This window comes from Ovis canadensis, chromosome 18 (genome assembly GCF_042477335.2).
Source record: "Ovis canadensis isolate MfBH-ARS-UI-01 breed Bighorn chromosome 18, ARS-UI_OviCan_v2, whole genome shotgun sequence".
Taxonomy (NCBI): Eukaryota; Metazoa; Chordata; class Mammalia; order Artiodactyla; family Bovidae; genus Ovis; species Ovis canadensis.
Window position 1 is genome coordinate 38,230,306 of NC_091262.1, and position 27,991 is coordinate 38,258,296.

At 49.9% G+C, this 27,991-nt stretch overlaps 1 protein-coding gene across 1 annotated transcript; it reads left to right on the top strand.

Annotated features, from left to right (window-relative positions):
- The first annotated feature begins 211 nt into the window (after positions 1-211).
- LOC138423760 (liprin-alpha-1-like) lies at positions 212-27,991 on the top strand. Its single transcript, XM_069560050.1, has 13 exons — positions 212-328; positions 1,423-1,524; positions 1,990-2,154; positions 4,149-4,352; positions 6,248-6,394; positions 7,787-7,903; positions 12,082-12,213; positions 12,906-13,091; positions 15,324-15,547; positions 17,348-17,579; positions 22,275-22,417; positions 23,269-23,429; positions 24,685-27,991. Exons 1-13 carry the CDS (start codon positions 212-214, stop codon positions 24,744-24,746), a joined length of 1,992 nt encoding a protein of 663 aa, XP_069416151.1. The 3' UTR covers positions 24,747-27,991.

Below are 27,991 nucleotides of genomic sequence, written 5' to 3' on the forward strand. Positions count from 1 at the left end.
GGTGGTCCTAGTGTGAGAGCAGTGTGTCTGAGAGTGGTGTGTGTGAGTGGTGTGTGAGAGTGGTGTGTGAGAGTGGTGTGTGTGAGAGCGGTGGTCGTAGTGTGAATAGTGGTGGTCGTAGTGTGAGATCGGTGGTGATAGCTCGGGTGCTGAGGTATCTAACCATGAAACAGCAGTTGCCCCTGAGTGGGGGGCTGCCCCATCCGCGAGGATGGGTCGCAGGAGGGCCCGCCTATGGGCACTTTTCCAGTGCTGCATCCCCAAGGCAAAGGCCAAGACAAGGAAGAACTTGGCCTCGGCCCAAGTCCTGGAAGCAGAGCGGCCTGAGGTGAGAGCAGCCGGGGGCTGGGCCCGTCGGATTGGCCTTCACCCGGCAAAGCGTTGGAGTTGTGTTTCCTTTTGTTAGCATGGTTGTGGGCCCTGCCGGCCAGGGCGTTTTGGCCTTCTGGGCAAGATGGACCCCAGCAGGTTGACCTTGTAAGTGGTTGTGCAGGTGCTGCGTGGAGGACGGGCGGGGGCCCCACAAGAAGGGAAACACTGTCTGGAGGAGTCACTGGGGTACGTGGATTGAGCTCTAGAGTCAGTCCTTGAAGCAGAAAGGCTAAGCCCCTTAACCTCTCCCATCTTACAAAGCACAGAACAGTGTGTCCAGTATCTTAATGATGGGTACCTACTGCTTATGTGTATAACATACACCCTCATAGCTTCAGATGTCTACTACATGCCTCTTAACAAGTGCTGGGCAGCGTTCTAGGTGCTGAATACTCAGTATGTAGGAGGGGATATGTAGCCCAGGATTTTTTTATTTGTGTAAAGAAAACTAGAAGAATGAAAGACTCCATGTGGTTCACTTTGAGCAAGTTCACCACGTGGACGGCACCGCATGCATGAAAATTGTGACAAAATACATAAAACATGAATTTAACATTTTCTCCACTTTACTGAATGACTGGGTGACTTCAATGGAGTCAGGCTAACAGATGGCCTTTGTGTGCCATCAGCCTTTTTCCTAGAGGAACACTCCAAAGCCTGATAGCCTTGTAGATGTTACCTTTCTTCCTCACTCTTCCCAGCGGTTCTAGGTTATTTGTCTGTGTGTCGTTTAAGAATCTCTTCATCCACTTTGTTGTTAGGTTCACGTTTAGGGAAGTTTCTCAGACTTCCCTGGGTCTTGAGAAGACAGGCTTGGATTCCGGGTTCTCCCCTGCCGCGTGCCTGCCAGGTCGAGGTGGAGGCTGAAGGCCGGTCTGAGTTGTGGTGGTCTGTGTGGTCTTGGGGTCAGTGGACCCCCTCTTCTCTGGAGGGGCAGGGAGACCCTTTGTGTGGAGCCTGGAGAGACTTGACAGGGTCAGTCTTCAGAGTCTCGCTCTCTTTTTAATTTGTGTTTGCATTTAGTTACTTACTCATTTCACTGTTTTCTAGGAGTTGGCAACATCTACGGAAGAACTCAATATATGCCGGGAACAGCTTCTTGCAAGAGAAGAAGAAATAGCTCTGCTGAACGCAGAGCGGAATAACATCATGGTCAGTAGCGGAATTCTCACGTGTTGACATTTGCCCTGCGGGGGTCACCGCTGGGCTCCTTGTTGCTGTCTTTAAACTCTGGTTTTCAAGTCATTGTTCACATCTTCCCACTGAGCAGACCAGGGTGGATCAGTTTGGAGTTCTCATACTTTGCTTCAAATTTATGATGAGAGCTACTATAATTTTAGTACATTTGAGGAGGGAGTTCTCTTAACCTACAATTTGTCCATGCTAAGTTTGTGTGGGGTCTTAGTTCCCTGACCAGGGATTAAAACCCATGACCCCTGCAGAAGTGTGGAGTCTTAGCTACTGGGCCACTGGGGAAGTCCACTCTAACTTTAGACTGAACTGGCGGGATTCCGACTTGCCTTAGCATGTTTCCGGCTGTAGCATGAGGCTGAGAGGGGTTATCGGCCCTGAATTCAAGCATGAGGTTGACAGTGCTCCTTTGGCCCTGCCCTGCAGCTGCTGGTGGAGCACCTGGAGTGCCGGGTTTCCCGGTATATACCGTCCCTTGAGACGACGGCAGGCAAGTGGCAGGCGCAGTCCCCAGACGGCATGACCAACGAGCTGGAGGTGCTCCAGGCGCTCAAATCACTCTTTGAGCACCACAAGGCCCTGGACAAGAAGGTACCAGCCACCCGGCCATCCTGGATTTGTACACTTGCAGCCTTGTTAGGTGGATGATGCATGTATTTATGTAACTAGTTGACTTTTGAGCTTCTTGAATTCTTGTAAATACTTTTTTTCTGTAAGAAGTCAGAGTTTTATATGGTTAAAAAGTGTTGCCTGCATACATGCTCAGGCATGTCCGAGTCTTTGCGACCCTGTGGACTGTAGCCCACCATGCTCCTCTTTTCCTGGGACTTCCCAGGCAAGAATACTGGAGTGGGTGGCCATCATCTACTCCAGGGGATCTTCCCGACCCAAGGATCCAACCTGCCCTCTTGCATTGGCAGGTGGACTCTTTACCACTGGTCCACCTGGGAAGCTGCCAGTTAAAAAGTATTAGTTGGTATAAATGTCTCAAGATTTATTATATTCTGTATATCAATTTGCAATTAAAAACTAAGTCATAGAATTATTTTAGGATAGGATAACATTTTTTTTCCCCTCAAACCTAGAATTTAAAGCTGTTAATAAGCAGATTTTTTGATGTTAAGATCAATGAGATACATTAAATGTATTCTGTTATAGTAGCTGCGTATTAGAGTGACTATACAATGGCAACCCACTCCAGTACTCCTGCCTGGAAAATCCCATGGGTGGAGGAGCCTGGTAGGCTGCCATCTGTGGGGTCGCGAAGAGTCGGACACTGCTGAGGGACTTCACTTTCACTTTTCCCTTTCATGCACTAGAGAAGGAAATGGCAACCCACTCCAGTGTTCTTGCCTGGAGAATCCCAGGGACAGGGAAGCCTGGTGGGCTGCCATCTATGGGGTCGCACAGAGTCGGACACAACTGGAGCGACTTAGCAGCAGCAGCAGCAGCTTACACTAAGAAGTGCACTCACATATATACACACATCAACACACGAGGAGCACTTGAAAGGTGTAGTTTGTTAGAAGAATTAGGTGCCACGCATAACAAGGTAAGTTGGATCATTCATTGTGTAATTTCATTTAAGTTCAGTTCAGTTCAGTTCATTTCAGTCACTCAGTCGTGTCCGACTCTTCACAACCCCATGAATCGCAGCACCCCAGGCCTCACTGTGCATCACCATCTCCCGGAGTTCACTCAAACTCATGTCCGTCGAGTCTTGATGCCATCCAGCCATCTCATCCTCGGTCGTCCCCTTCTCCTCCTGCCCCCAATCCCTCCCAGCATCAGTCTTTTCCAGTGAGTCAACTCTTCTCATGAGGTGGCCAGAGTACTGGAGTTTCAGCTTTAGCATCATTCCTTCCAAAGAAATCCCAGGGCTGATCTCCTTCAGAATAGACTGGTTGGATCTCCTTGCAGTCCAAGGGTTTGTCATTTGTATCCTTTCATTTTAAGAAAGGATGAAGGCTGTAGTGGTGGACATCAGATGTTCTTTATCTTTCTGATTGAGGACCAGCCCACCTGGGTTATTTTAATGACTAGTAAACTAGACATGTGGCTCAGAGCTGCAGAATCTCTTAAGCACCCCTTTGTCCAGTAGGAGACAAATTCTGACTCCAATCACCTGGTTCTATTTGGGATGGATAGCATCACCATGTATTTTCTTTTTATGCTGTATTTTCAGTTTTGAGTTGAGTTTTTCCAAATGGAGTTTTGCTGTCTTTACTTATTTCTTTATTTTGATTCAATTCTTTGGTTTTCGCTGATGATTCTTAAAGAGAAGAATAACCTGAAAAAGATACTAATGGACAGGGTGCTTGATGTAAATCATAAGCAAGAAAACATGCCAAGCGCCAATGGAAAGGCATGTCCTCAGTCTCACTCTCTGTCTGGTTCTCGTCTTACTATCCAGTCTGTGCAGGGCTGTTGAGACCTTTCACCAATGCATCATGTAGGTCTGAGTGGCCGTGAGGGTCATGTGAGCCCAGAGCGCAGAAGGCAGTTTTGACTTCACCGATTTCCCGGAAGTGCTGCGTTCCCTCCCTCCCGAAACAAGGCTGTCTAAGGTTTCCTTTCCCCCTTAGAGAACCCGCGACGAAGACCTGGCTCAGGTGATCGAGCTCCAGGATATCATCGAGAAGAAGTCACGGGAGCAGAGAGAGATGAGGGACCGCCTGGCAGCCCTCTCTGCCCACGTAACAGAGCTGGAGAAGGACCTGGACACGGCCAGGAAGGACCTCCTCAAGTCCAAGGAAGCAAACGTGAAATTACAGCAGGACGTCCGTGACGTGAGTGACAGTGGACGTGTCTGTTGTCCTGAGGCGGAATGTGGGTCCCTTGTCCTCCCCGTGATCTCAGCCTTGGCATGGCTGCATGAGCAAGAGCAGAGCACTGGCGAGACCGCCACTGGCTGCCTTCCCGCCTCTGTGTCGAGGTCTCTGGGGTAGAAGAGGCCTGGTCCAGGCGGTCCGTTGGCAGTGGACCAACATGAGGGCAGTCCTAGCGCTGTGCTGCACCCTGGGTGTGGACTCCTCATTTCCACAAGTTCTAGGGGGCCTAGTGTGTTCCTTTTTTAAAAATTCATTCATCCACTCATTCATTTATTGGAGTTGATTTACACTGCTGTGTCAATTTCTGCTGTACAGCAATGTGAACCAATATATATATACACACACACACACACACAAATATCCCTGTTTTTTAGGTTTCCTACCCGTTAACTTCACCACAGAGCACTGAGTAGAGTTCCCTGTGCTGTTCAGTAGGTCCTTACTCGTTGTTGACTTGATGCATAGTATCAGTAGTGTATATCTGTCAACCCCAGTATCCCAGTTCATCCCCCTACCTGCCTGCTGAATATATTCCCGATGATGCTGAAATTTCCTTCTGATTCACTCAGATGAGTCTGAACATCTGTGGAGCCCTCTCTCCCGAAGAGATGGGAACATGCTGTGTGGGCTCTGCTGAGGCAGCTTGCCTGGCCATCTTCTCTAGTTTTCTGAGGTTCCGCTCCTTGAAAGGATGTGTGACAGTGATACCAGCGGGCAGACAAGTCGAGTGGCGTTTGCTCACCCTCAGATCCTCAGGCCCGTGCTGTGTAACCATGCAGAATCAGGATGTTTCTGGCAGTCGTGTCTGCGGGTGTCGTGATTTATGAGAAGCTCCCTAACGGTCACTGTGAAAACAGAAGAGAGCTGGGGGCTCAGGCCTCCTCCTCTAAGCCTCGCCTCTCCTCTCTGTGCAGACAGACAGCGCCCACCCTGCCCCACCCCTCCCCCGTGAGACCATCTCAGAGTGCACCCCTCTAACATGTGGTACAGCAGGTGTACTTGATTAGTAGCTCGGTGTGAGAACTGAAAACAGAAATACTTGCACATGTTTGTATAACGTGTTCACACTACTCTTTGGCAACAGGAGGAGATTAGGTGGCAGAGATTAATACACAGAGAATTCTGGAAAAAGCATTTTTAAGACCTTTCACTTTTAATGTTAGGACAACATCGCTTACTTAGTGAGCACAGAGGGACCTGGCATGGATTTTGAGCCGGCGGACAGGAGTGGCATCGGCAGCAAGCTCTGCTCCTGGTTTGAGCGTTTCCTACATGGGGTGTAACTGCTTGAGAAGAACTAGGCTTGAGAAGGCTGCTCCCAGTTGTGTAACACTTTGACTTCTGTTTCTACTCATTAATATTCTTATTTAATTTTGAGGAAATTGCATGAGATTTTTCCAACTTTTACCTGAGGAAATGAGCCTCAGAGCTGCCTGTAGGATCTGTTGAAGGTCCCTCCCTGTTCTGGGTCAAGCCCGCCTGTATAGTGTGGAGACAGAGATCCTCATTTCATGCCAGATACCTTCCCTCCTGGAATTCTTGCAATGACAGAGTAGTTTAGTGTACTTTTTGTTTGCTGGTTGGGTTTATGATGTAGAAAAGAAGCTTGGTAAATCGAGTGGCCAGACAGACGTTAAGACAGATGGGTGCCATCACGGCAAATGCGACATTTGAGGTAGGCGCGTTTTTGCTCACATCTCAGAAAACTGCCATGTCTAGGACTTAAATTTTGAGGACGCTAATTTTATGTTTGATTTGAAACTTAGGATTTAGTCCTGCTTTTTTACTCTTAAGTGTATCAGAATATTCTATGATAATGACTTACCTTTTCTCCTCTGCAATGCCTGGTGTAGGCTATGGCCCAGAAGGAGGACATGGAGAAGAGAATCACTACACTTGAGAAACGCTACCTCGCTGCACAGCGCAAAGCCATCTCTGTGCACAACCTCCATGATAAACTTGAAAATGAAATCGCAAATAAGGATTCTATGCATCGACAGGTAATGGCTTTTCCTGAACTGAGTCTGACTTCTGTAGTAGTGAATACTGAGGAAGGAAGGTAAAGACCTTTTCATGTGACTCCCATGTTGGAAATCAAGTCCCAGTGTAAAGTTCTTATGACCCTAAAACACTGCGTTCAAAAGTGTGGATGTACATCATGATAAATCAGCTCTACTGAAAGGAAATACATTTTTTAAAAATTGAGGGTGACTGCAACTTCGAGGTTTGAATTATTTGGGATTTGGGTTGACCATTTTGTGGAATTCCACTCCTGACTCTTGTTTTACTTGACTTGAATCTGTTGGCTTGTTAGCATTTTTACTGAAAGAGCAGAGAGCAGCAGGGCACTTCACAGCAGCTGGCTGCCTGTTGGGAACTGGGGTCACTGTGACAACAGGCAGGGTTAGAGCTCCAGTCTGATTAGAGTTTGTACTTCTGTGGTTTGGTGAGCTTTACTTGCTCCGGTTCCTGTGTTGTCTCACAGAATCAGGACTTAATCAGGAAAACCAAATCTGGCTTCTCCAAAACAAAGTGAGTCAGTCTGGTGTGTGACAAAGTGTATCATTGGCCCCACTACAAAAATAAAATACTAGAAAGCCATTGAAATGTATGATGTGGAATGCTAATTAAGAGCATTCCGATATACAAAATAATGGCTGTAAAAGGCAGATCAGAAAATACTATGTACCATATGCTGTTGTTTTCTGAGTTTTTTAAAGCACATCTTATTGTTTATGTATGTACATAGAGTAATACACACACAGAAAAAATAAGAAAGCTGCTTAGAAATAAATGCTAACCTCTCAGGAACCCGAGTGTATAGATCATTTCATTTTTTTTCTTTTTCACAAAAGAATCTGTCTAAATGTTCTACACTGAAAGTTTTCAGAGTAAGAAGATCTGTTAAAAGAATAATCATGCATTTACAAATATTAGTTGACTGGCATTTCCCCAGGCACACTCTGATCAGGTCTATATTTCAGAGGAGATGAAAGCCATATTTTGGCTTACAAGCCCGTGGCGGTCAGCAGTCGGTAGGGTTCCCTTCAAATGATGATTCTGGTGATGTTTTAAGAAGGGTCAGTACTGACCCTTAACTTGTCAATAGGAATGAATAAGCTTCTACAGAAACCTGATCTTCTTTAATATATAAGAACTTTTTTTTTTTAAAGACATTTTTGGAGACGTTTAGGAAGACCAAATACTCTGGCAAGAGGTGTTCTGCCCACTGAGACCAAGCCCAGGAACACTGAGAGAAAAATTACCCTGACGCGGCTTCCGAAACAGAACTAATCCTGTAGACACACGCGTTTAGGTTTTGTCTCAGCTTACTAACAATGGCAGAGGCTACACCGCTTGACCCGTTTTGATGTTCTGCTCTCCCTTTGTAGAAGGAGGATAAAGACCGACAGCTGCAGGAGTGCCTGGAGCTGGCAGAGCAGAAGCTGCAGCAGATGCTGACAGAAGTGGTGGCTGAGCTGACTCAGCGAGTGGCTGTGCTCTCCGAGGTGCTGCTCTTGGTTCCCAGGGAGAGGGCGCGGGGAGGGCCTGTTCCCTTGCTGTCCCACTGTGCCCCTCCCCGTGCTGCTCAGTCCACAAAGGAGCGCAGACACCGGGGTCGTAGTGCCCGTCTGAGATGGGAGCGCTCCCTGAGTGTCAGACAGTCCCCGCTCCCGTGTCATCCCTGCGTTAACTTCCCTGCAGTTTTGTCCTGTGCTCTGTGTGTCCCCAGGATGCTTCAGCTCTGAGTCACTGCTGCTCAGAGTTCAGTCAGCAACTCAAAGCCTAGCAGGATAAAGAACGAGAAAAATCCCATTCTCGTTAAGAGATGGCCAAAATAGCTCTGTCATGAACACAGTTTTAAGTCTTTATTCATACATTGTTGTATAAGTCACAGCGTGGCATGGTGCAGACCCAGGGTCCCACTCCCAGCTTGCAGTCCCCAGGAGCCCAGGGGTGAGAGGCCGAGTCTAGGAGACTTGGCGCTGCTGGGGAGAAGGTGCCCACAGCCAGCCACCCCATCCTTCTGGTGGGAAAGGTGTTGTCTTGCACTGCTGGTGGGCACTGGCTGGGCATGGAGAGGCGGGCCGGGCCTGTGCTGGCCTGGCTGTGGGAGCGTTCCCTGGAGCTCAGGATCACCTGAGAGGCCGCCGGTTTCCAGAGGCCGGTGGTGTCCTGTGCTCTCAAACACTCCCCGAGCAGGGTCACTAACAGCCGCCCGGCGGCGCCCTTCTGCCTGTGATCTTCCCCTCAAGGGCTGGTTTCTTCTCTCCCCTGGCATCTTTGCTGTCTGTCCCAGGTCGGCCTTGTAGTCTGAACTTTTGTCTTCCGGAAGCTCTGCCACTAAGGAGGCGAAACTGTTGGAACTGACCTCCCAGCTTAGGAAGGAAGAACGTGTGCCCTCGTGTGTCCCGTGCTTGCCACTGCCTGCTGCCCGCGCTGGCTCGCCCCAGGCAGTCTGAGGAGGGGGCCTGGGGCCAGGGGAGCACCTCTCCTCTCACGAGCCGGTCACCAGCACCCTCCGTCACCCATGTGTCACACACGAAGCCGCGCTGGCTGCGTGAGCAGGAGTGCGGGTGTGCCCCCCGGGAACCCAGGGTCAGTGGTCTGCACAGAGCATGGCCCCCTTGCCGCCCCTGGGGTCACAGCCCGCGTGCCATCAGGACAGGGTCGCTGCGAGCAGAGCTGACGCTGTTCTTGGCCGACAGGCAGGAGAGAGACCCAGCAGCATGGAGGAGAGGGGCGTGTGGGCCGGAGACACGGCTGGGCGGGGCCGGCGCTGCCTTTCTCTGCCGCTCCTGTCTGTGCCGTCCAGTGTGCGTGTGTGGCCCTGTCTGCTGCTCCAGGGACCCAACCTTGGGAGCAGGGCCAGATGTGGTCTCTCGTAGGTGGTGGGCAGGTGGCCAGGGGGTCCCCACGTTCAAGGAGGACGCTTGTTGCTCTGACCAGCCAGGCCGGGGAGCTGCTCAGCATACAGTTGGACCTTATGAGTGGCCCTCAAACCTGAGCGAGCCAGCCCGAGGCCCGTGAAACGGAGGGCATGGTGCCCAGATGTGGCGGTGCTTGCCTTGGATGTGGCGCTGGAGTCCCACATGCCAAACTGCCGGTCCAGACGTGGGGTGTGTGTGTAGGATGGCTGCTCCTAGGCAGGAGGAGAATGGAAGTTGCGCTGCGACAGAAGGCGCGCCAGGAAAGGGCGATGGTGGAGGCTCGCATTAGAGAGCCCTGAGAGAGGTTTCCCGGAAGGGCTGGCCACACAGCGGTACCGACCATCCAGGAAATGGAGTGGGGATCCCAGGTCCAGCCTCAGGGGTCAGTACTGTCCCCACCGTAGCTGTGTTCTTGCGCTTGGACTGCAGAGCCTCTGTGGGCTCCCAGGGGACTGTGGTTCTGACTCCCATCATGAGACCTCGGTGAGGCTCCCTCTCTGCTTAAGCAGAGAGCTCAATGTCTCCTGATCGGGGTGCACTTCCTTACTTTCAGAACTGCTGCTCAGAGGCTGTTGAGATTGGGATGCTGTTCATGACTAAGCCAATTCAAAGTAAACTTTCGTTTTGCTTTAAAAAGATTTGAATGCCGAAGCCTTATTGGGAAAGCTGTGACAGGTTTTATTTCCTTGGGCTCAAAAATCACTGCAGACGGTGGCTGCAGCCATGAGATTAAAAAATGCTTGCTCCTTGGAAAGCTACAACAAACCTAGACAGCATATTGAAAAGTAGAGACATTGCTTTGCCGACAAAGGTCCATATAGTCAAAGCTATCGTTTTTCCAGTAGTCACGAATGGATGTGAGAGTTGGACCATAAAGAAGGCTGAACACTGAAGAACTGATGCTTTTGAATTGTGTTGCTGGAGAAGACTCTGTTTTAACAGAAAATATTTACCAGAAAATGACCTGTCAACCCACTCCAGTACTCTTGCCCGGCAAATCCCATGGACAGAGGAGCCTGGTGGGCTGCAGTCCATGGGGACGCGAAGAGTCGGACACTGCTGAGTGACTTCACTTTCGCTTTTCACTTTCATGCATTGGAGAAGGAAATGGCAACCCACTCCAGTGTTCTTGCCTGGAGAATCCCAGGGACGGCGGAGCCTGGTGGGCTGCCATCTGTGGGGTCGCACAGAGTCGGACATGACTGAAGCGACTTAGCAGCAGCAGCAGCAACCTGTTTTTTAATTTTTTATGATGGAATATTTCAAACATGCACAAAAGTGGACGGAAGAGTGTAATAAATGCTCATGACCAATCAATTGGCCTCAGCAATTTCTAACACAGGGCCAGTCTCAAATATAGCATTCTTTTGTCTTCTCTCCATTTTTTTTTATAAGTAGGTCCGAAAACAGCTTTTTAAACCATGAAATTGATGCTCATTTTCTAAATCACAGACTTTCCAACTTTGTTATTACATTTAAAAATTGCTTGAGGCATTTATTTCCAGCTTTTTAATATGAATTTTCATATTGGAAAAGACCCTGATGTTGGGAAAGATTGAAGGCAAGAAGAGAATGGATGACAGAGGATGAGATGGTTAGATGGCAGTTCTGGGAGTTGGTGATGAGCAGGGAAGCCTGGCATGCTGCAGTCCATGGGGTCCTACAGTCAAACATGACTGAGCAACTGAACTGAACTGAATATGAATTATCATTGGAAGAAAAGCTATGACCAACCTAGACAGCATATTAAAAAGCAGAGATATTACTTTTCCATCAAAGGAACACTTAGTTAAAGCTATGGGTTTTCCAGTAGTCTTGTATGGCTGTGAGAGTTGGACCGTAAAGAAGGCTGAGCACCAAAGAATGGATGCTTTTGAACTGAGGTGTTGGAGAAGACTCTTGAGAGTCCACTGGACTGCAAGGAGATCAAACCAATGAGTCCTAAGGGAAATCAGTCCTGACTATTCATTGGAGGGACTGATGCTGAGGCTGAAGCTTCAATACTTTGGCCACCTGATGCGAAGAACTGATTCACTGGAAAAGACCCTGATGCTGGGAAAGATTGAAGACAGGAGGAGAAGGTGCAACAGAGGACGAGATGGCTGGATGTCATCACTGACTCGAAGGACGTGAGTTTGAGCAACTTCTGGGAGATAGTGAAGGACAGGGAAGCTTGGCGTGCTATAGTCCATGGGGTCACAAAGAGTCAGACATGACTGAGGGACTGAACAAGAGCAATCATTACAAAGAATTCAAGTGATGTTTCATGTAAAGAAAAATATGTGAAAGTCTATCTCCACTGGCTTTTTTTCCAAAATGAATTTTCTCACTTTTTGCTTTATAAATTGAATTCATGTTACACCCTTACTCCAGAATCAAGCTTCTTTTATATACTGGGAAATGCCTCCACCGACGTGTGTGTAAGCCGATCCCCTTTCAAGTGTACTTGTTTCTGAGTGTAAATCTGCTTGCTCCTCGAGCCGCTTCGACAGGAAATGGCTGGTGACACTGAGGTCCCCCAGGTGCTCTGCCAAAGAGAAGTGTTGGGAGTGACCTTTGACCAGTGAAGTCCCTGCCTCCCTCTGCACCCGCCCGTCTGCTCTGGGGATGCTCAAGAGCCCACCAGAGGTGGCCGTGGGAGGGGACCGCCTCGGGAACCAGGGCACAGGCCGCTCACGTCGCGGCTCCCTGGTGCTTTTAAAAGAACGACTATACTTGCTCTTGAAGTTTATGAGTTTTCGTTTTTCCTGTTTTAGGCAAAGCAAAGAGAAAAAATGAATGAAGAACACAACGAACACTCATCAGATACCGTGGATAAGCTTCTGTCTGTTTCAGATGAGAGGCTTCAGCTTCATCTGAAGGAGAGAATGGCTGCTCTGGAGGATAAGGTGAGCCAGCTTCACGGCCCCTTTACAAGAGGCGCATGTGGCCTGGCCTGGCTCGGCCCGGTCTGTGTGGGGGGAAAATCTCCAGGACAGGAGTTTGAAAACTCCCATAGACGGCCCCAGAGTGAATGTCTTTACTGGTTAGAGTAGCAGCATTTCATGCTAGTCAATAAGCGTGACAGCATCCACAGGCAGTGTGTAAAGGAACAGACATAGATGTGTGCCCACAACCCTTCCAGAAAGCATCAGTGAGGCGGCATCACCAGTGGCCCTGATGTTACCAGCCACTGTGCTAGAACATTCTTCTAGGTCCACCCTCACCCCTTCGTTTCTTTCTTAGAAGTTTATTTCTGGGGCTTTGCTGGCAGTCCAGTGGCTGGGAGCCTGCCTTGCAAGGTCAGGGACGCAGGTTCGATCCCTGGTTGGTGAGCTAAGATTCCACATGCCACGCGGCAATCACATCAAAGGAATCCCACATGATGCAGCTAAGGCCCGAAGCAGCCAAATCAATAAGTTTAGTTCAGGATCTTTTATATAATGTGATAGAAAAGATTGAAGCAAGTAAAAGCAAGCATTCTCATGTTCCAACTCCAGCCATCTCTCTTTTTATTTGCTTTGGAAAATGTCTGAGAACCTCTATCAGAGCAGCTCAGTGGGCAACAGTCTGGTGGAGGTTCAGGGAAAACCTGTCCCAGCTGCACCAGTGCCCTAAAGACGAGGCCCAGAACCTTCGCCGAGGTCGGCGCTTGGGCGACGCTTGTCTGAGAGAGACCCATGGTCACTACAAGTTCTGCGGCACATTTTTCCCCCACAAAACCCAAGATGACACCCACACCTCACTAGAGAGCTCACTTCACCCTGACCTGTGGGCTGGCCCTGAGGTGGGGATAGTTTTGTCTCCGGTTTGAATTTTACATGTGAAACCTGCGCCAGTTTCCTGAGTGACCACTGAACTGCAAAAGCTGAAAGCAAGTATAAAGCAGTTCCACTTACCCCAGGGACCTGGCCTCCTTGGATCTGGAGGATCAGTCGGGGAAGGAGGAGTTTTTCTGTGTACAAGTTAGTGTTAACAGTTGTCATCTGGCTTCGTGCCGACACTTCACTCTGGGCGCGAGGTCCGCCCCTCATCCCAAGGTGCTTTATGCTTTCAGACAGGAGAGTAGCCATCCCGCGGTCCACGCAACGTCTGTTAAGAATTGACTCTAAAGCACTGTATGTATCTTTTTCAGAATTCTCTCCTATGGGAAGTTGAAAATGCAAAAAAGCATTTAGAAGAAATGCAAAACGACAAGGTCCTTAAATCTCTAAATCCTTTAGAAATGTGTTAAGAGCTGAACTGAGCTGGGTTCATTGTTACAGTTATTGCAGATGCTTAGCGGAAGTGGAGTTACATTTTCCTTATGGCTAGTCCACTGCTGTAACGTGTATAGCGTTTTTGGTTTTGAACATTGAATGTGATTTGCATTATAGGTGGATTTAGAGTGTGTGGCCGTTGTGTGTGGTTCAGAATTCTAAGTAGTCCTTTCTGGGTTCACCTGAAAGCTGAGACAAAGCATGAGCCTTTCACGTGGACAGTGCTGTCCGTCAGAAAGATAATAGGAGCCACATACACAATCTAAAATTTCCTAAAAATGAGCGGGCTGCGAGTGTGCCCGTTTCACTTTTTTCACTGCGAGTCTTGAAATCTGTGTGATTTCCACATCGAGCTTTGCACCGGCCTGCGTCACATCCTCAGTGGCTGCACAAGGCAAGTGACTGCCGTGGCCGACAGCACAGAGCTGCCAGGTTGAGTCGAGTGACTCAGAAACTTGGCCCGTTTGACCTGTTTTACCCCGTGAGGAAGTGAAGTGGGGTGTAGAGGAATGAATGTGAAGAATGCCCAGGAATGCATGTGAGGTCCATGGAGACAGTCTAAAGCAATGAGAGGAGCGAGGGCAACAGAGTGAGTCCTGTCCCCCACCACCCGAACCCCGAGCCCAAGTCCAGCTTCTCTCCATAGACTTCGTTGTCGTCAATGGCTTGCCATGTTTCCTCCAGAAGCTTTTCTACACCTGACATGTAACTTCTTATTATGGTTTATAAGGGTTAGTATTGTTCTGAGTGTTTCTATTTGCTATGGAACACTTAGAGTACAATTTCTCAGAATGAAAATGTTCAAAAATGTGCGATTTTAAGGCGAGGGAATGGAGAGGATGTGCTGATCGGGCTGATGGGGTGAACCCATAGGCAGCTAGTTCACCGGAGCGGAGCAGGAATGATGGCAGGTGGTCCTAGAGCCAGGAAAAGGGGTGGCCCAGCCCTGGGGAGGGGTCGTGACGAAGACAGAAAGCGAAGGTACTGGCCGCGGGGGACAGGGAGCCGGCAAGCCAGCAGCTCGAGGCTGCCCCTCCGTTGCTTTGAGGTCATGTCTGGGAAAACAAGGCAGGACCTGGGTGAGAGTGGGGCAGGGGGGAGATTTGCGGAGAGAAGGGTGTGAGGTGTGAGAGCGGGAGGGCGGCACGGGGCCCAGCAGGCACTCTTGCATGCGTCTCAGATGACAGAGGCGCCCTTGCGGTGTGAGGGGCCATCCCCAGAACAGCCCGAGGGCCTGTGCCCTGAGAGGAGAGCCACGGGAGGCTGGCTCTCCCGTCCCCTGGCTGCCCTGCTCACTCCTGTCTGTGCGTGTTCAGACCAGCCTGGAAAACGGAGGGCTGGGAACCCGCGAGGACGGCACTCCTCGGCGAACTAGTACCAGTGATGACCGGTGGGGTGGACCCAGCGGCTGCGGAGCTGAAGGGTTTTATTTTCTAATTGTCCTTCAGCCTGGCTGATGGAAGCAAGGATATATTTTGTAATTTTCGGTTTTTGTCTCTGACTCCATCAGCCCACCCTTGTGGATAACCTCATAGGATTGCCTTCCATCCACGCTGAGACCTGAATGTCACCAGGCCATCTAGGAACTGGATTCTCCTCCTGCCCGTTTCTTCAGTACTGCTCGCTTAAGAGATGGCAGTGTCTCATAAGCATGGCCCATTTGTCCAAAGTCAGGGCTTCCATGTAAAATTGTGTTCAGTTCCTGATAGACTTGAGGTGCCCAGAATGTTGCTGACGAGACTTGGTCCTCTCGTGCCCAGGTGCAGCCCCTGAAAGATCAGGACCGGGAGCTCGAGCAGCAAGCCAGCGTGCTGGCCAACGCTGGCCAGCTGTTCGAGAGTGACAAGGGCGTGTCAGATGGCGAGGGCGACCGGGACACCCTCTTCAGTGCGCCCGCTCGGCTGTCGCCCAGCGGGCCGGCTGTAGCCAAGACTCTGGCCATGAGGATTCAGGAGCAGCTGGACAGGATCAACGAAGAGATCTGGTGGGTGCGCCTGAGCCCAGCTCCCCGGAGGCTCGGCTTCTCTGAGCAGCTGTCTTCTGCTTAGAGAAGTCTGAGTGTTCCATAGTGAGAAAACTGACTTCAGGTCTGCTTCGAGAATTTTCAGTTCTGAGATTGCCCTTGATTATAGAGCTCAGTCAGCCGGGGCATTCTGTCCACAGTGTGGTGTCAGCACTCTGTGGGGGGGCGTTGTGGGGTGTCCCCCCCTCAGCTCTGGGCCCCAAGGTGAGTGAGGTGCCGAGGCGGTGTCCCCTTGTGGCCCGTGCACCCTCCAGCACTGAGGGTTCGCCCTCGTGTGTCCCTCGGAGCCTTCTACGTTCTGGTGAAAAGCCACCTGGAACAGAAAAGCTGGGGTTCTGGGCTTGGCAAATTCCCACTCAGATCTGCATTTTCCTTTTTAACTTAATACATTGTGAAGATTGGCTTATTGTAAGACAGTGATCCAAGGACATGTGTTTGAGTTTTTCTCATCTCATCAGTATATTTAAAATGTTTTCTTTAGACCCAGTCTTGGCAGTTAGAACAGTTTACAAAACAGGATAGAACCCAAAGGCCCGCCTCGTGGTGAGCAGGGGGCCCTGGGTCTGGGTGCAGCCGGGTGGCTGGGGCCCCGAGGCCTGCCTGGTGCCACACCCGCACAGCTGTGCCTCCTGTCCCGAGTCCACGTTCAGAGTGGCCGCAGGCCGGTGACCCTGCACAGGACCTGGCAGAGCTGCTGCTCAGATTGTTCTCATCCCGTCACCCCTGGCGAGGTGCCCGTTCCTGCCGGTTGAGTGCGAGGGGCTCGGGGAAAAGGCCGGGGTGAATGGCACAACCAGCAAACGCAGATGGTGCCGCCTGTACTTTTGACGCCGAGACAGACTACTTTGTGGGCCGTGTTTGAGCACAGACAAGCTCAGAAAGATTGTTTTTCCTCATCCCTGTAGGAAATTTCGAACACTTCTGTATTAATATTTTTATTTTTAGAGCAAGTTGTCAGGTAAAAATGATTTTTCCTTATGCAACAAGTTGACTTGATGTAAATGGTAAATTCTGTCCATCAACTTGTCAACAGTGAAAAACTTTCAAGATGTATAAGTAGAAGTGAAACTGGAGAGTTTACTACCTGGAAGGATCTTGTATTTTAATTGGAAAATCATTTTATTTGCATAATCATGCATTGAATCTGTATATAAAATCATCCATGACACATTAGGGGAGAAGAGCAGTAACTGTGAATTCTAGGTCAATGCAGCACATTGACCTGAATCCAGAAACTCACACAAAGCTGGTGGAGAACTTCATCAAGTGATGCGTTTGCACATACACAAGCTTAAAACAGAATGAAAAGTGCAACTCAGCACTTCATCTGGTCTGGAGACGTGTGTAGAAACTCCAGCTTGCTCGTGAATGGCTGTTTTGGTTATACGGAGTTCCGGATTCCCAGTGGAAAAGCTCTGAGGCACTGACGTGCATCTCTGCCCTGAGAGCAGGGAAGGTAAAGGTGGTCAGCTTCAGGTATCTCCTCACAGGGAGAGTCACCACCCAGGCCCCATCAGAATGTTAGAGTAAATAAGTCAAATGAAACGTGAATGATGAGGGGCCACTTTGTAAGACTCAATGATAAGTGATTCTAAGTTTGAGAATATTCCAAAGAGGGAAAGCTGAACCTTTTTGCTGAGATGTTAATTGAGTAACTCTTCCTGGAATTTGCTAATCGTGACACAGAATGCAAGCCCACATTTGCTGTCCAGACCTGTTCCTCTGCTGACAAAGGCAGGTGATGATTTTATTCTGTTTTAGGTTCATCCAAAAAGACAAGGAGAACACGGATCAGCGGGAGGAGAGGATTGAGAGCAGGGTGGGCAGTGGGAGCTTCAGCAACCTTCGGCGCTTTGAATCCTCCAACTCCCTCAACATGGATCCCGCCTCCTCGCATGCCGGCTCCTTCCCGCCCAGCAGAGGGCGCTCCATGCCCGAAAGGAGGCAGCCCAGCCCTGAGCCAGAAGAAGACAAGCTGGGCTTCATGACTCTGGTATGTGTCTGCCACCTCTCTGCCGCGTCCCTCCCGGAGCACACTGGTTTTCTTTTGTTTGTTTGTTTTTTCTCTTTTTACCCAGAAGAAAATCAGGTACATTTGCTCGCTCAGAGGTCTAAGATTTTTAAAACTGCCTAGTCATGAATCGGGCTTCCCTAGTGCCTCAGACGGTAAAGCGTCTGTGTGCAATGCAGGAGACCCGGGTTCGATCCCTGCGTTGGGAAGATCCCCTGGAGAAGGAAATGGCAGCCCACTCGGGTATTCTTGCCTGGAAAATCCCATGGACCGCGAAGCCTGGTAGGCCACTGTCCATGGGGCCGCAAAGAGTCGGACACGACTGAGCGAAATCATTCCATAATCACACAGCGACAAATGAGTCTTGATATTTGGACCCCTGGCTTAGGAATCTCAACTGGTCTGCTCGCTGATGGGCCTGGCCGCGCGCTCAGGCCAGCTCTGCGTGTGAAACCAGGTTAAAAGCCCGCTGCCCCAGGGCCCCAGTGAAGAAGTCTAGCTTCCTCACTCTTCCGAGTACTGAAAACGGGATGACGACCTAGGGCTTTTGGTGACAGAGTGTGCGGCTCTAAAGCACAAGTTCCAGCTTTCTTCCATGTTTAGCTTAGGTTTTGTGAGTGCATTGCTGTTTACCCCATGAACTCATGTTTACAACACTCTGCTTTGTAACTGCGCTTGTATTTTCACTTTTTTTTGGTTACCACCCGTTTCATGTTAGCTGCATTGTTAGTCGGCATATAATTAAATTAACTGTGAATCATTTAGCGGCATGTGAAGTGGTAACTAGTCCATTTTGTGGTCTTTGGAGACACTTTTTATAATTTGCTTCGTTGGCTAATTAGTTGATATTTAAAATTCTGTGACGATTTCTGTGTAGTTTCACGATTGATTTCTTTCCGAGTGTTTGTAAAAGAACAGTTCTGTATATTTTGTCCTGCTGTTGGAGTTCTCTGACGGTGTGTCTGCTTTCATCAGTGGTTTTGATTTCCTGGCTCATCCTGTTGTCTGCTCAGTGGTTGTCAATCCAGACCCCAGCTTCCCACCACTGCCCCGCCTCGCCCCCGAGGCTGCAGCTGACCCATCCATCTCCCCTTCCCCGTCCTCCCACCTGCTCTGGTCATGGCAGTGCTGTGGTCCACAGCAGGTGTCCCCTTAGTCGGGTTTGTGCTTTGTCTTCATGTCTCATCAAATGGTGTTTTCCCCCATAGCAGTAAGTTTGAATTAGCATAGCACTATGCAGTTACAAGCGTAATGCAGATGGATCCTAAACTGCATATCATGTGTCATTCATAAATGAGATTATCCTTACCTAAAGAAATGATCTTCTTCAGTGTAGAATTAATGGACTTTTGACACAATATCCTTTCTGTGTTGGTGCTTGTTTTTAAGACTATAAATCTCATCACCTTTTGCACAGTTAATGTCTCTGCTAGACTCTTTAAAAAGCATCTTCTATGGTTAATAAAATGTAAAGACTGCACCTGCTATTATGCTAGCTTTCTTTCTTACATATTTTCACAGGGAACCTGCTTTAATACATTCATTTTGAGAACTTTTAAATCAAATTCTAGGTAAGAATTTTGTGTTAATGTCCAATAGATGGTTCGATTTGTTCAGTGTTCAAATAGGTATTATGGTAACTTCCTCATCAGTTAAATTACTATTTTAAAGTATAACATGTTTTCTATGAAGAGAAACTAACTTATAGAGAAATTTGGCTGAGAATAGGCAACTGTTAAGGGCCTTTATTGTACAGAATGCTGTGCTTTAATAGATCATGATGTTGTAATAGAATTGTATCTTCCTGAGTAATAATTTATAGTGTTTCTCTAGTAAATCTTGAATAGCTTATTTAATTTCTGTGGTCCAAAGAAATGTTCTGTTTCCAGTTACATGTTCTCTAAATGTTCATCTCACTTATATGTTTGCCATCATTTTTGCTATACTGTGTTTGTCTATACTGATTCTTGAATTTTTAGCTTCAAAGTCGCAAGAAATCTGGTTTCTCTTCATTTCTTTGCATGCATCTATCAGCCTAGTGATTTAAGGAAGTGTTGTCGAAAGGTAAACTATTTAGTAATTTAGCATGCCTCTGTTTCTCTGTGAAGTATTAGAGAGTCCTTATCATTTTACATGAATGAACACTGTGTGGTTATGTACTGGTGAATAATTGACATTTTAATAGAAGTAATGAAACTCACCCACCACTGGGTGCTGATGGTTCTGTTGGAAATAGGTCATTTGTTGGGACAATTGTAACAGTTTGCCGGTCTCCCACTTGTTTGCCTTCTAATCATCTCATGCTTATTTATAATAGACACAGTATTATTTACTATTTTAAAATTTTTCTTTACTTATTTTTTTGGCCATGGTGCACAGCTTATGGGATCTTAATTCCCCAACCAGGGATCAGACCAGTGTCCTGGCAGTGAAAGTGCCAAGTCCTAACGTCTGGACCACCGTGGAATTTCCGCTTAGAGTTTTTTTTTAAACAAATGACTGAATCAGAGCCATAGAAGTTAGATTTGGGGGAAGCCAATTTAATGACGGTGGGTAGCAGTGTGCAGGAGACTCTGTGTGCCAGGCACCGTGTCGAGTGCTTTCCGAGTCTGTCATCTAATCCCGCAGACGCCAGGTGAGGTCCAGGCTGTTGTTATCCCTATTCAGCAGACAGGGACACTGAGGCTTAGAGAGGTCGAGCACCGTGCTCAGGCTCCCACACCCAGCAGTGTGGTTCGGACTGGTCTGATCAGAGCCTGTGGTGCCATCCAGCCCGCTTTGCTCCAGAGGTTCTCGTGTCCATCACGGCATCCCTGATGGAGGGAGCATCAGGAGGGAGCTCGCTGCTTCTCCCCTTTGGTCACTTGGTTGAGCCCCTGTTGTTGGAGTCCAGTGCCCCGAGGGCTGGCCTTCCTTGTCCCTCTCCCACTCCCAGCCCGCTGATCGAGCACTCCTGGGGCCTTCCTGCAGGACTCGGGCAGCCGTGCTCCAGTTCAGGCAGCTCAGTGCCCGTGAGCCCTTCTGCTGGGCACAGGAGAGCAGCGGCATCACCCTGGGGTTGGTGCCCTGGGTGTGCCGCTCGCCCGCTCTGTGGCCTGCTTTGCCCTCCTGGTAAGTGAGGACACGGCACTGCCCATCCTAGTCATGTGGGCACCAGTGGGGCGGCTCCCATCCTGGGGGAGGGCGGCCAGGCTGTGGACCCAGAGCCTTCCTTAGGAGGAGGCCCGGGGGAAGGGGCTGGCCGTGGCCCCTGACTCTAAGGCAGGTGTTTGTCTCCACTGAGTCCATAGTCAACCCAGGTGTGTCACTTCCCTGCTCTGTTCTTTGTTGTTTTCTGAATTTTATAAGTGCTTATTTTCACTTGAATTTGAGATTGATCCCCGTTCAGTTCCATGTGGATAATTTCTAGCCTTTGTAGCCTTTTGTTGTCTGAGGTTTCTTGGTAGAGGTCAGGGGAGGGTGCCCAGTTTATCCAGCTGCTGTTAAATGAGTTCAGCTGTATTTTGCACTAAGTCACTTTGTTGTCACCAAGCTCCTGTGGGGCTGCACGGGACCAGTGTTCTTTACAGAATCCCATTAAAAAAGGACTGGTTAGTTGGTTAAAACAACACGCTCATTGTTTATAAAAATACTTGCCATGCATGTTTCCTCAAAGCTGCCCTGCTTAACCACACACCCAAATGTATAAGTGAGACCTGTCTGGACCCTGAGGGGTTCATCTGTTCCCCACACTGTTGCCACCAGTGTCTTTCCTATCTTCAGACCCAGGACTAGCGGAAGAGCTGGGAGTCCAGGCGAGATCATCTTTTTCTTTTCTTTAGTTTATTTTTTAATGGAAGGAAAATTGGTTTACAGAATTTTGTTCTTTTCTGTCAAACCTCAACATGAACCATCCATAGGTACACGTACATCCCTTCCCTTTCGAACCTCCCTCCCATCTCCCTCCCCAGCCCACCCCTCTAGGTTGATACAAGATTATTTCTTAGTGAAGACCTAGGAGAGCTTTATGTAAACCCCAGGGAACAAATGACACTCAAACTGGATGTAAGCACTTCAGTGTGTAGCCCCCGGTCTGTATGTTACTGAGAAATACAAGCCAGACACATGGTGTTCGCATGGAGGGCTTAGGTACCTTTTCTGTGTTTGACTTGTTGTCATGGGTTCAGTAACCTGCATCATCACTACAAATGATCTTGGGTGGTGGTACAAGCTGTTTCCTTTTCTCCTTCAAATAGAAAGGTCTGGACGGCTTTGCTGAGAGGTTTCTTACTCTCACTAGTGGTGCCTCCGAGCAGCATCTGACGATGAGCACAGTCCTTTCATCAGGGCAGTTCATGCGATGCTGTGTTCTCGGTGCTGGCGTGGCTCTGCTGTCCTGCCTGGCAGGGCCATCTGGTCGCTGGATTTCAGGGAGTGCAGAGCCCGGCTGCAGGGAGGCTCCCGTCCGGGGTCTCTGCACTCAGTGGGGTGCTCTCGCTGCTCCACGGCCCGGCTTCTCATGAACAAACAGTCCTTTAAGATGGCATTAAGTTGGAACAAGGCTTTTTTTTGTATTTGGCGGATAGCATAGCTAATATATTTTCAAGTAAGTTTCTGGTTATAATGTAAAGCCTGTGTGATAACCTTTTTCGACACAGTCTATTGTTAGCCAATTTTACACTTACCTCACTCCCTCAGCTGCCAGCTATACAGGAAGAGGTAGAAGATGACACCATCAAATGTGAAACCTCGACCTCCGCCTCGCTGCGGTCCTTTCGGCTGGCCTGGCTCACGGGCTCACTGCGCACAGCCAGCGATGAGGACATCAGGGACGCCCACAAGTAAGGGGCCTGCTCGCCTCGTCGTCAGTTTCAGGAGCCCTGTGCCTCTTGTCTTGAAAGAGTTGCAAGGATGGTTGTAAAGGAATCCCACTGGATTCGGTGCCTGTGTTTAGTGGTGAACTTCAGGTGCTGGGGGAGAAGAGCTCAGTGACCTCAGTGATTTTAGAAAACATCTGTCTCTACGTGTTCACTCCTGTGGGAGGTCTCTTCCGGCTCTTGCTAGAGGTCTGCCAGGCCTGGGGCGAGTTCCTGATGGTTACGGCTCCATGCCTCTCGGCTTTGCTCTTGAGGGTCCCTCCCTCTTCCCCAGGGGTCCCCTCTCAGGAGACTGTCTGTCCCCTCCTGTGACTGACACTGTTCTCATTCAGACCCCCACCTGCTGAGCTCCCGTCGTGAGCCAGGCAGCACTCGATGGAGGGCACATGTGGTCACCTGCCCAGCAGCCCTGCACAGTGACCATCACTCTCCTGCCACGGCCGAGGACGGTCACCCTGCAGGAGGCGGGGGGAACTGCCCAGAACTGGGGAGCTCGCCTTCTCTGGGAGCGTCGTCACCTGCCCAGCAGAGACCCTGAGGGAGGGTCAGGGCGCCCTCTGCACCAGCTCGTCTGGAGTGAAGACCTCCCTCCTTGGGGGAGGGCTCCAGTCAGAGAATCTCAGCTTCCTGGGCCATTGGTTGTGGCCGGAAGCCTGCATTGCTCGTGTGGAGTGTGGGTGGTGAAGGAGACTCCACTGTCTGCTGCGAGGTTGAGGCGTGGGTGTTGCTGGGTGGCCGGTTCTATCAGTAGGTCTTATGGAGGGGTGTGTGTTTGCACAAGGGTGCCTGTTAAAGGTCCATTTCTCTCCCTGAAGTGCGACAGGCTCTCAGGACGGTCCCGGGGGCAACCCCAGCAACAGCAACAGCAGCCAGAAAGCCCCAAAGAAGCAGGGCATCAAGTCTTCCATCGGTCGTTGGTTTGGCAAGAAGGAAAAGGGCCGGCCTGGACACACCAGCAAGGAGGCGTTAGGACCAGGTGGGTGCTTCACCGTTCAGAGGGAGGAGGGTCTGCATGTATGTCCCTTCTGTGTCTCCCCCGCTGTCCCCATGAGGCTCCTGTCACTCATGCTAGGTGTCCTTCTGGGAGGAGTGGAGGAGGCGTCTGTCTTCTCTAGGGTCCGAGATGATCAGATCAGTTGATGAGTGGATGGGTGGACGGGTGGATGAACAGATGGCTGGCTGGATGGGTGGATGAACGGAGCATGGAATGAGTAAAGCAGATGCTTACTCCGATGAGAAACGTATTCTACGAAACGGATTGAGTAGGAGCCGGGCAATGACTGTTTCCTCCAGAACAGTGACAAGTGTTTGGAAACGGCCTAAGTGCTCATCAGAGAGGAGTGAGGTACGATCTGTGGGCACCCCACAAGGAACAGCATCCCCTCCTTCCTGCCACTTTCCCCAACCCAGGAGCTCATGAGGGGTTCTGCCCATGCCCCCCACCCCAGCCCACAGCCACGCAGGTCCTCCTGGGGTTTCCTCATCACACAGTGTTATCATCAGGCCCCCGTCTCTCTCGGCTTCATCTCCTTAAGGACAGGGTATGTCCCTGCCTCTTCAGCCAGATATTTGTTGAGTGTCTTCTTTTTGCTGGGTGTGGGATTTACAGGGTGAGTAAAACAATGTGGTCTGGAGCACAGTGAAGGGAGAAGAGAGAAAAAGGAGCAGATTATTCAGTGCTATCCCTCTTGTTAGTAAATACAACACTGAGCTGGATGGTGCATTGATTGTATACCAGATGCTGTGTGTGCCCCTTACCAAGCAGGTGCTGCCACCTCCCGATTTACAGGGGAGGAGACAGTGATGGTCGCGCGGTGAGGCAGTGGTGAGGGCAGGTTCACATCCACGCAGTGGGACCATGCACTTTGCCGAGCCCCAGCCACCTCTCTGGTGGATGCAGTAGGAATGAGATGGTTCTATGGCATCACTGATTCGATGGACATGAGTTTGAGCAAACTCCAGGAGACAGTGACTTACAGCAAAGCCTGGAGTGCTGCAGTCCACGGAGCAGCAAAGAGCTGGACACAACTGAGTGACTGAACTAAAACCTGCGTGTGTGCTAAACTGCTTCAGTCGTGTCTGACTCTTTGTGACCCCAGGGACTGTAGCCCAGGAGCTCCTCTGTCCATGGGATTCTCCAGGCCAGAATACTGGAGTGGGTTGCCATGCCCTTCTCCAGGGCATCTTCTCAGCCCAGGGATCGAACCCACATCTCTCGTTATCTCTTGCAGTGGCAGGCAGGATGTTTACCGCTAGCGCCACCTGGAAAGCCCCAGGGAACGCTGACAACTAGGAAATGCAGAAAATAAGGGGGCTGCTCCTAAGTTAAACTAGAAGACCAGCAAGCACAGGATGAAAAGAGGAAAACACACGAAGAGCAACAACAGTGCCAACAGAAACAAGCCGGGATGTGTTCACCCACAAAGAAAATATCTGTGCCATTCGGAGGAGGAGCCCACCAGCCCTTGGAGGGACAGTTGGAACCGGGACAAAAACCGAGGCCATGGTCAGCAGTGCCCACCCACACGGCCTGAGTGGCGTGGTGTCACTCACCGGCTTCCTGTGTCCCCAGAGCTGCTGGGGGTGACATCTGAGTGCTGAGGCCAGGCAGCGTCCCCAGGTGAGCTAAGGCATCCCTGCTCTCCTTCCAGTGCTGCTGTGGGGCTCTCTGTGGGCGGCCACCCTCATCGCCTGCTCTGCCACCCGCTGGGGCCCGGCTGTCCCCCTGGGATCCTTTCAGCCCTTGAGCTTGGGTGTTCCCAGCCCTCTGCCAGCCCGGACTGGGACGCAACTCAGGACTTGGGCTTGAGATATCAAGGAGACCGTGAATCTGGAAGGACACAGCCCTGGGGCCCTGGAGTGAGCATGTGAGAAGAGCAGGAGAGCAAAGCCCCCTCCGGGAGGCAGCAGAGCTGGGGAACGTGCCCACACCCACCGCTGCCTCTGGCACAAGTGCCTCTTCTTTGCCTCTCCTTGGCCTGAAACAGACCCCAGCTGCTGCTGCTCCACAGGTGATTCCTAAAGATGCACATCCTGCAAGAACTATTGTCCTGTTGCTCTGGGGCTGCCTAAGTGTGCTCAGGAGCGTCAGACAAGTGGGGCTGCCACGCCTGATGCTGGAGGAGGTCCTGATGCTGGCCTAGGGCCTGATGCTGGACTAGGGTCTGATGCTGGACTAGGGCCTGATGCTGGACTAGGGTCTGATGCTGGGGGAAGGTCTGATGCTGGACTAGGGCCTGATGCTGCAGGAAGGCCTGATGGTGGGGTAGGGCCTGATGCTGGATGAGGGCCTGATGCTGGGGGAGGGCCTGATGCTGGAGGAGGGCCCTGATGCTGGGGGAGGGCATGATGCTGGGGGAGGGCCTGTTGCTGGGGGAGGGCTTGATGCTGGGTAGGGCTGTTGCTGGGGGAGGGCCTGATGCTGGAGGAGGGCCTTATGCTGGGGGAGGCCCTGATGCTGGGGGCAGAACATCTGATGCTGGACTAGGGTCTGATGCTGGGGGAATGTCTGATGCTAAACTAGGGCCTGATGCTGGAGGAAGGCCTGATGCTGGGTAGGGCCTGTTGTTGGAGGAGGGCCCGGATGCTGGACTAAGGCCTGATGCTGGGGGAGGCCCTGTTGTTGGAGGATGGCCCGGATGCTGGACTAAGGCCTGATGCTGGGGGAGGGCCTGATACTGGGGGAGGGCCTGATGCTGGGGGAGGGCCTTATGCTGGGGGAGGTCCTGATGCTCGACTAAGGCCTGATGCTGGGGGTTAAACATCTGATGCTGGTGGGAAGGTCTGATGGTGGTGGGCAGCCTGCTCCCAGATGTACACAGAGTTGTAATTATAAATCTCTCTGAGAAATCTTTGTTTCATACTTCCTGACCACCTTGCTATGTTCTTTTTTTCTGAAGCATAATTGCTGTGCTTTTATTGCTGTGCTATGTGCTTTTATTCTGAAGCATAAAAGCAAATCGGTTTGCTTTCTGCCGGACAGCAACATGAATTAGCCATAGGTGTACGTGTGTCCCCTCCCTCTGGAATCTCCCTCCCACCTCCCCCTGCTACATTCTTGTTTCTATGGATATATGAATAATAAAGACTGTTGACTAAAATAACATGAAAAGCTCCCACACACAAGCGTGCACACGTACACTCCCTAGTGCATCTTTCGGGTCCACGTCAGGGTTGCCCTCGGCCACCCCGCCCTGGGATCCACAGTGAGCCTCGACACCTGCACTTTGTTCCCACCCTCGGCCTGCTGCCCACGCCTCAGCAGCAGAGGGGCCCTGTCCCCGCAGGTGCTAAAGTGATGGAGTCCCTTGTCTCCGGAGCCAAGGACATGAATACCAGGTCGATCGTCCTTTGGGGACACCTATACTTCCACCTTCTAGCCTTGCCATTGTATCCATCCGTTTCTCTTAACAGAATGTCCGTGTGATGACATGGGCTCCCATTACCAGCTCTGGTCTGTTCTCATTGAGAGTACAGCTTACCCTTGGCACTCTTTATTGGCAGTGGGAAATTTTGCTTCAGTACTTTATTGAAAGAAAGCAATAAATAATACTGTGATAAAAAATAGTTCAAAAGTAGACTGTACATACTTTGTCACATATTCAGGAAGTTCACAAAACATTAATAGAAAATCAGAATGTTAACAATGAATTGTACAAGGAAAGGCAGAACACACATGTAAAGAGACGTGCCATCTGTGTCTGCTGAGAGATCAGCTGCATAATAAGGCACCATGATCTGAACGCATCTCTTGCTGGCTGCTTTAATGTGCTGCTGAAAAAGTAAAAGTTATATTTGCTACTTATACTATCCAAAATGGCTATGTCATCAAAATCTAAACATGTATGCCTAGGTCCATTCTTTAAACAGGTTTACAAACAGATGTAAAGAGATGATTTACATCAGAAAAATAAGGCCTTTGTCAGAGCTGCACTATGCTGTCTGTCTGTCGGGGATGTGGCGCCCTCACTGTCCAGCTGGATGGCTCCACAGCGGGTGCAGGGCATCGGGATTGGTCCTCGAAGAGTCTCACCGGAGAGGAGGGATCTGGGTCCACAGAGACTAGGTTACAGGAGAGATTTTCATAGTCGTCTTCTAGTTATCCTTTCAGCCCAAATTTCATTAGAAGCTCACATTTAACACCCAGTGCTTTTAAATCGCTTCACGCTGCAGACGAAAAGCATTTCTTCCCAGAAACAAAGTACAGTTTAGGTCAGTCGTTAAAATACAACAATTGGTTGAAATTAAGTTCGCTCATTTCAGAGTGATTGTTGGAGAGCTTGGTTACATTCGGGAAGGATAATGCACACCATGTCATGATGATTTTACAATCGCAGTAAAACCCCTTCTCTCATGGCTTAACATTTAAAAATTAAACAAGAATAATGACAATAAATGCACCATTTGCAAAAGCCCTATATTTGTTCGTAGGATTTATACAGACAAGTATTACAGTACAATCATTTGAAAGACTAAAATCAGGTATCAGAACATGAACTGATCTGAAAGGATATTCATAGCCTGGATATACAAGAAAAA

Coding starts and splice junctions, on each gene's coding strand:
- LOC138423760 (XM_069560050.1), top strand. CDS start 212: ATGGGTCGCAGGAGGGCCCGCCTATGGGCACTTTTCCAGTGCTGCATC. Junction 4,353..6,247: donor TACAGCAGGACGTCCGTGAC/GTGAGTGACAGT, acceptor TGCCTGGTGTAG/GCTATGGCCCAGAAGGAGGA. Junction 17,580..22,274: donor AGCTGGGCTTCATGACTCTG/GTATGTGTCTGC, acceptor TCACTCCCTCAG/CTGCCAGCTATACAGGAAGA.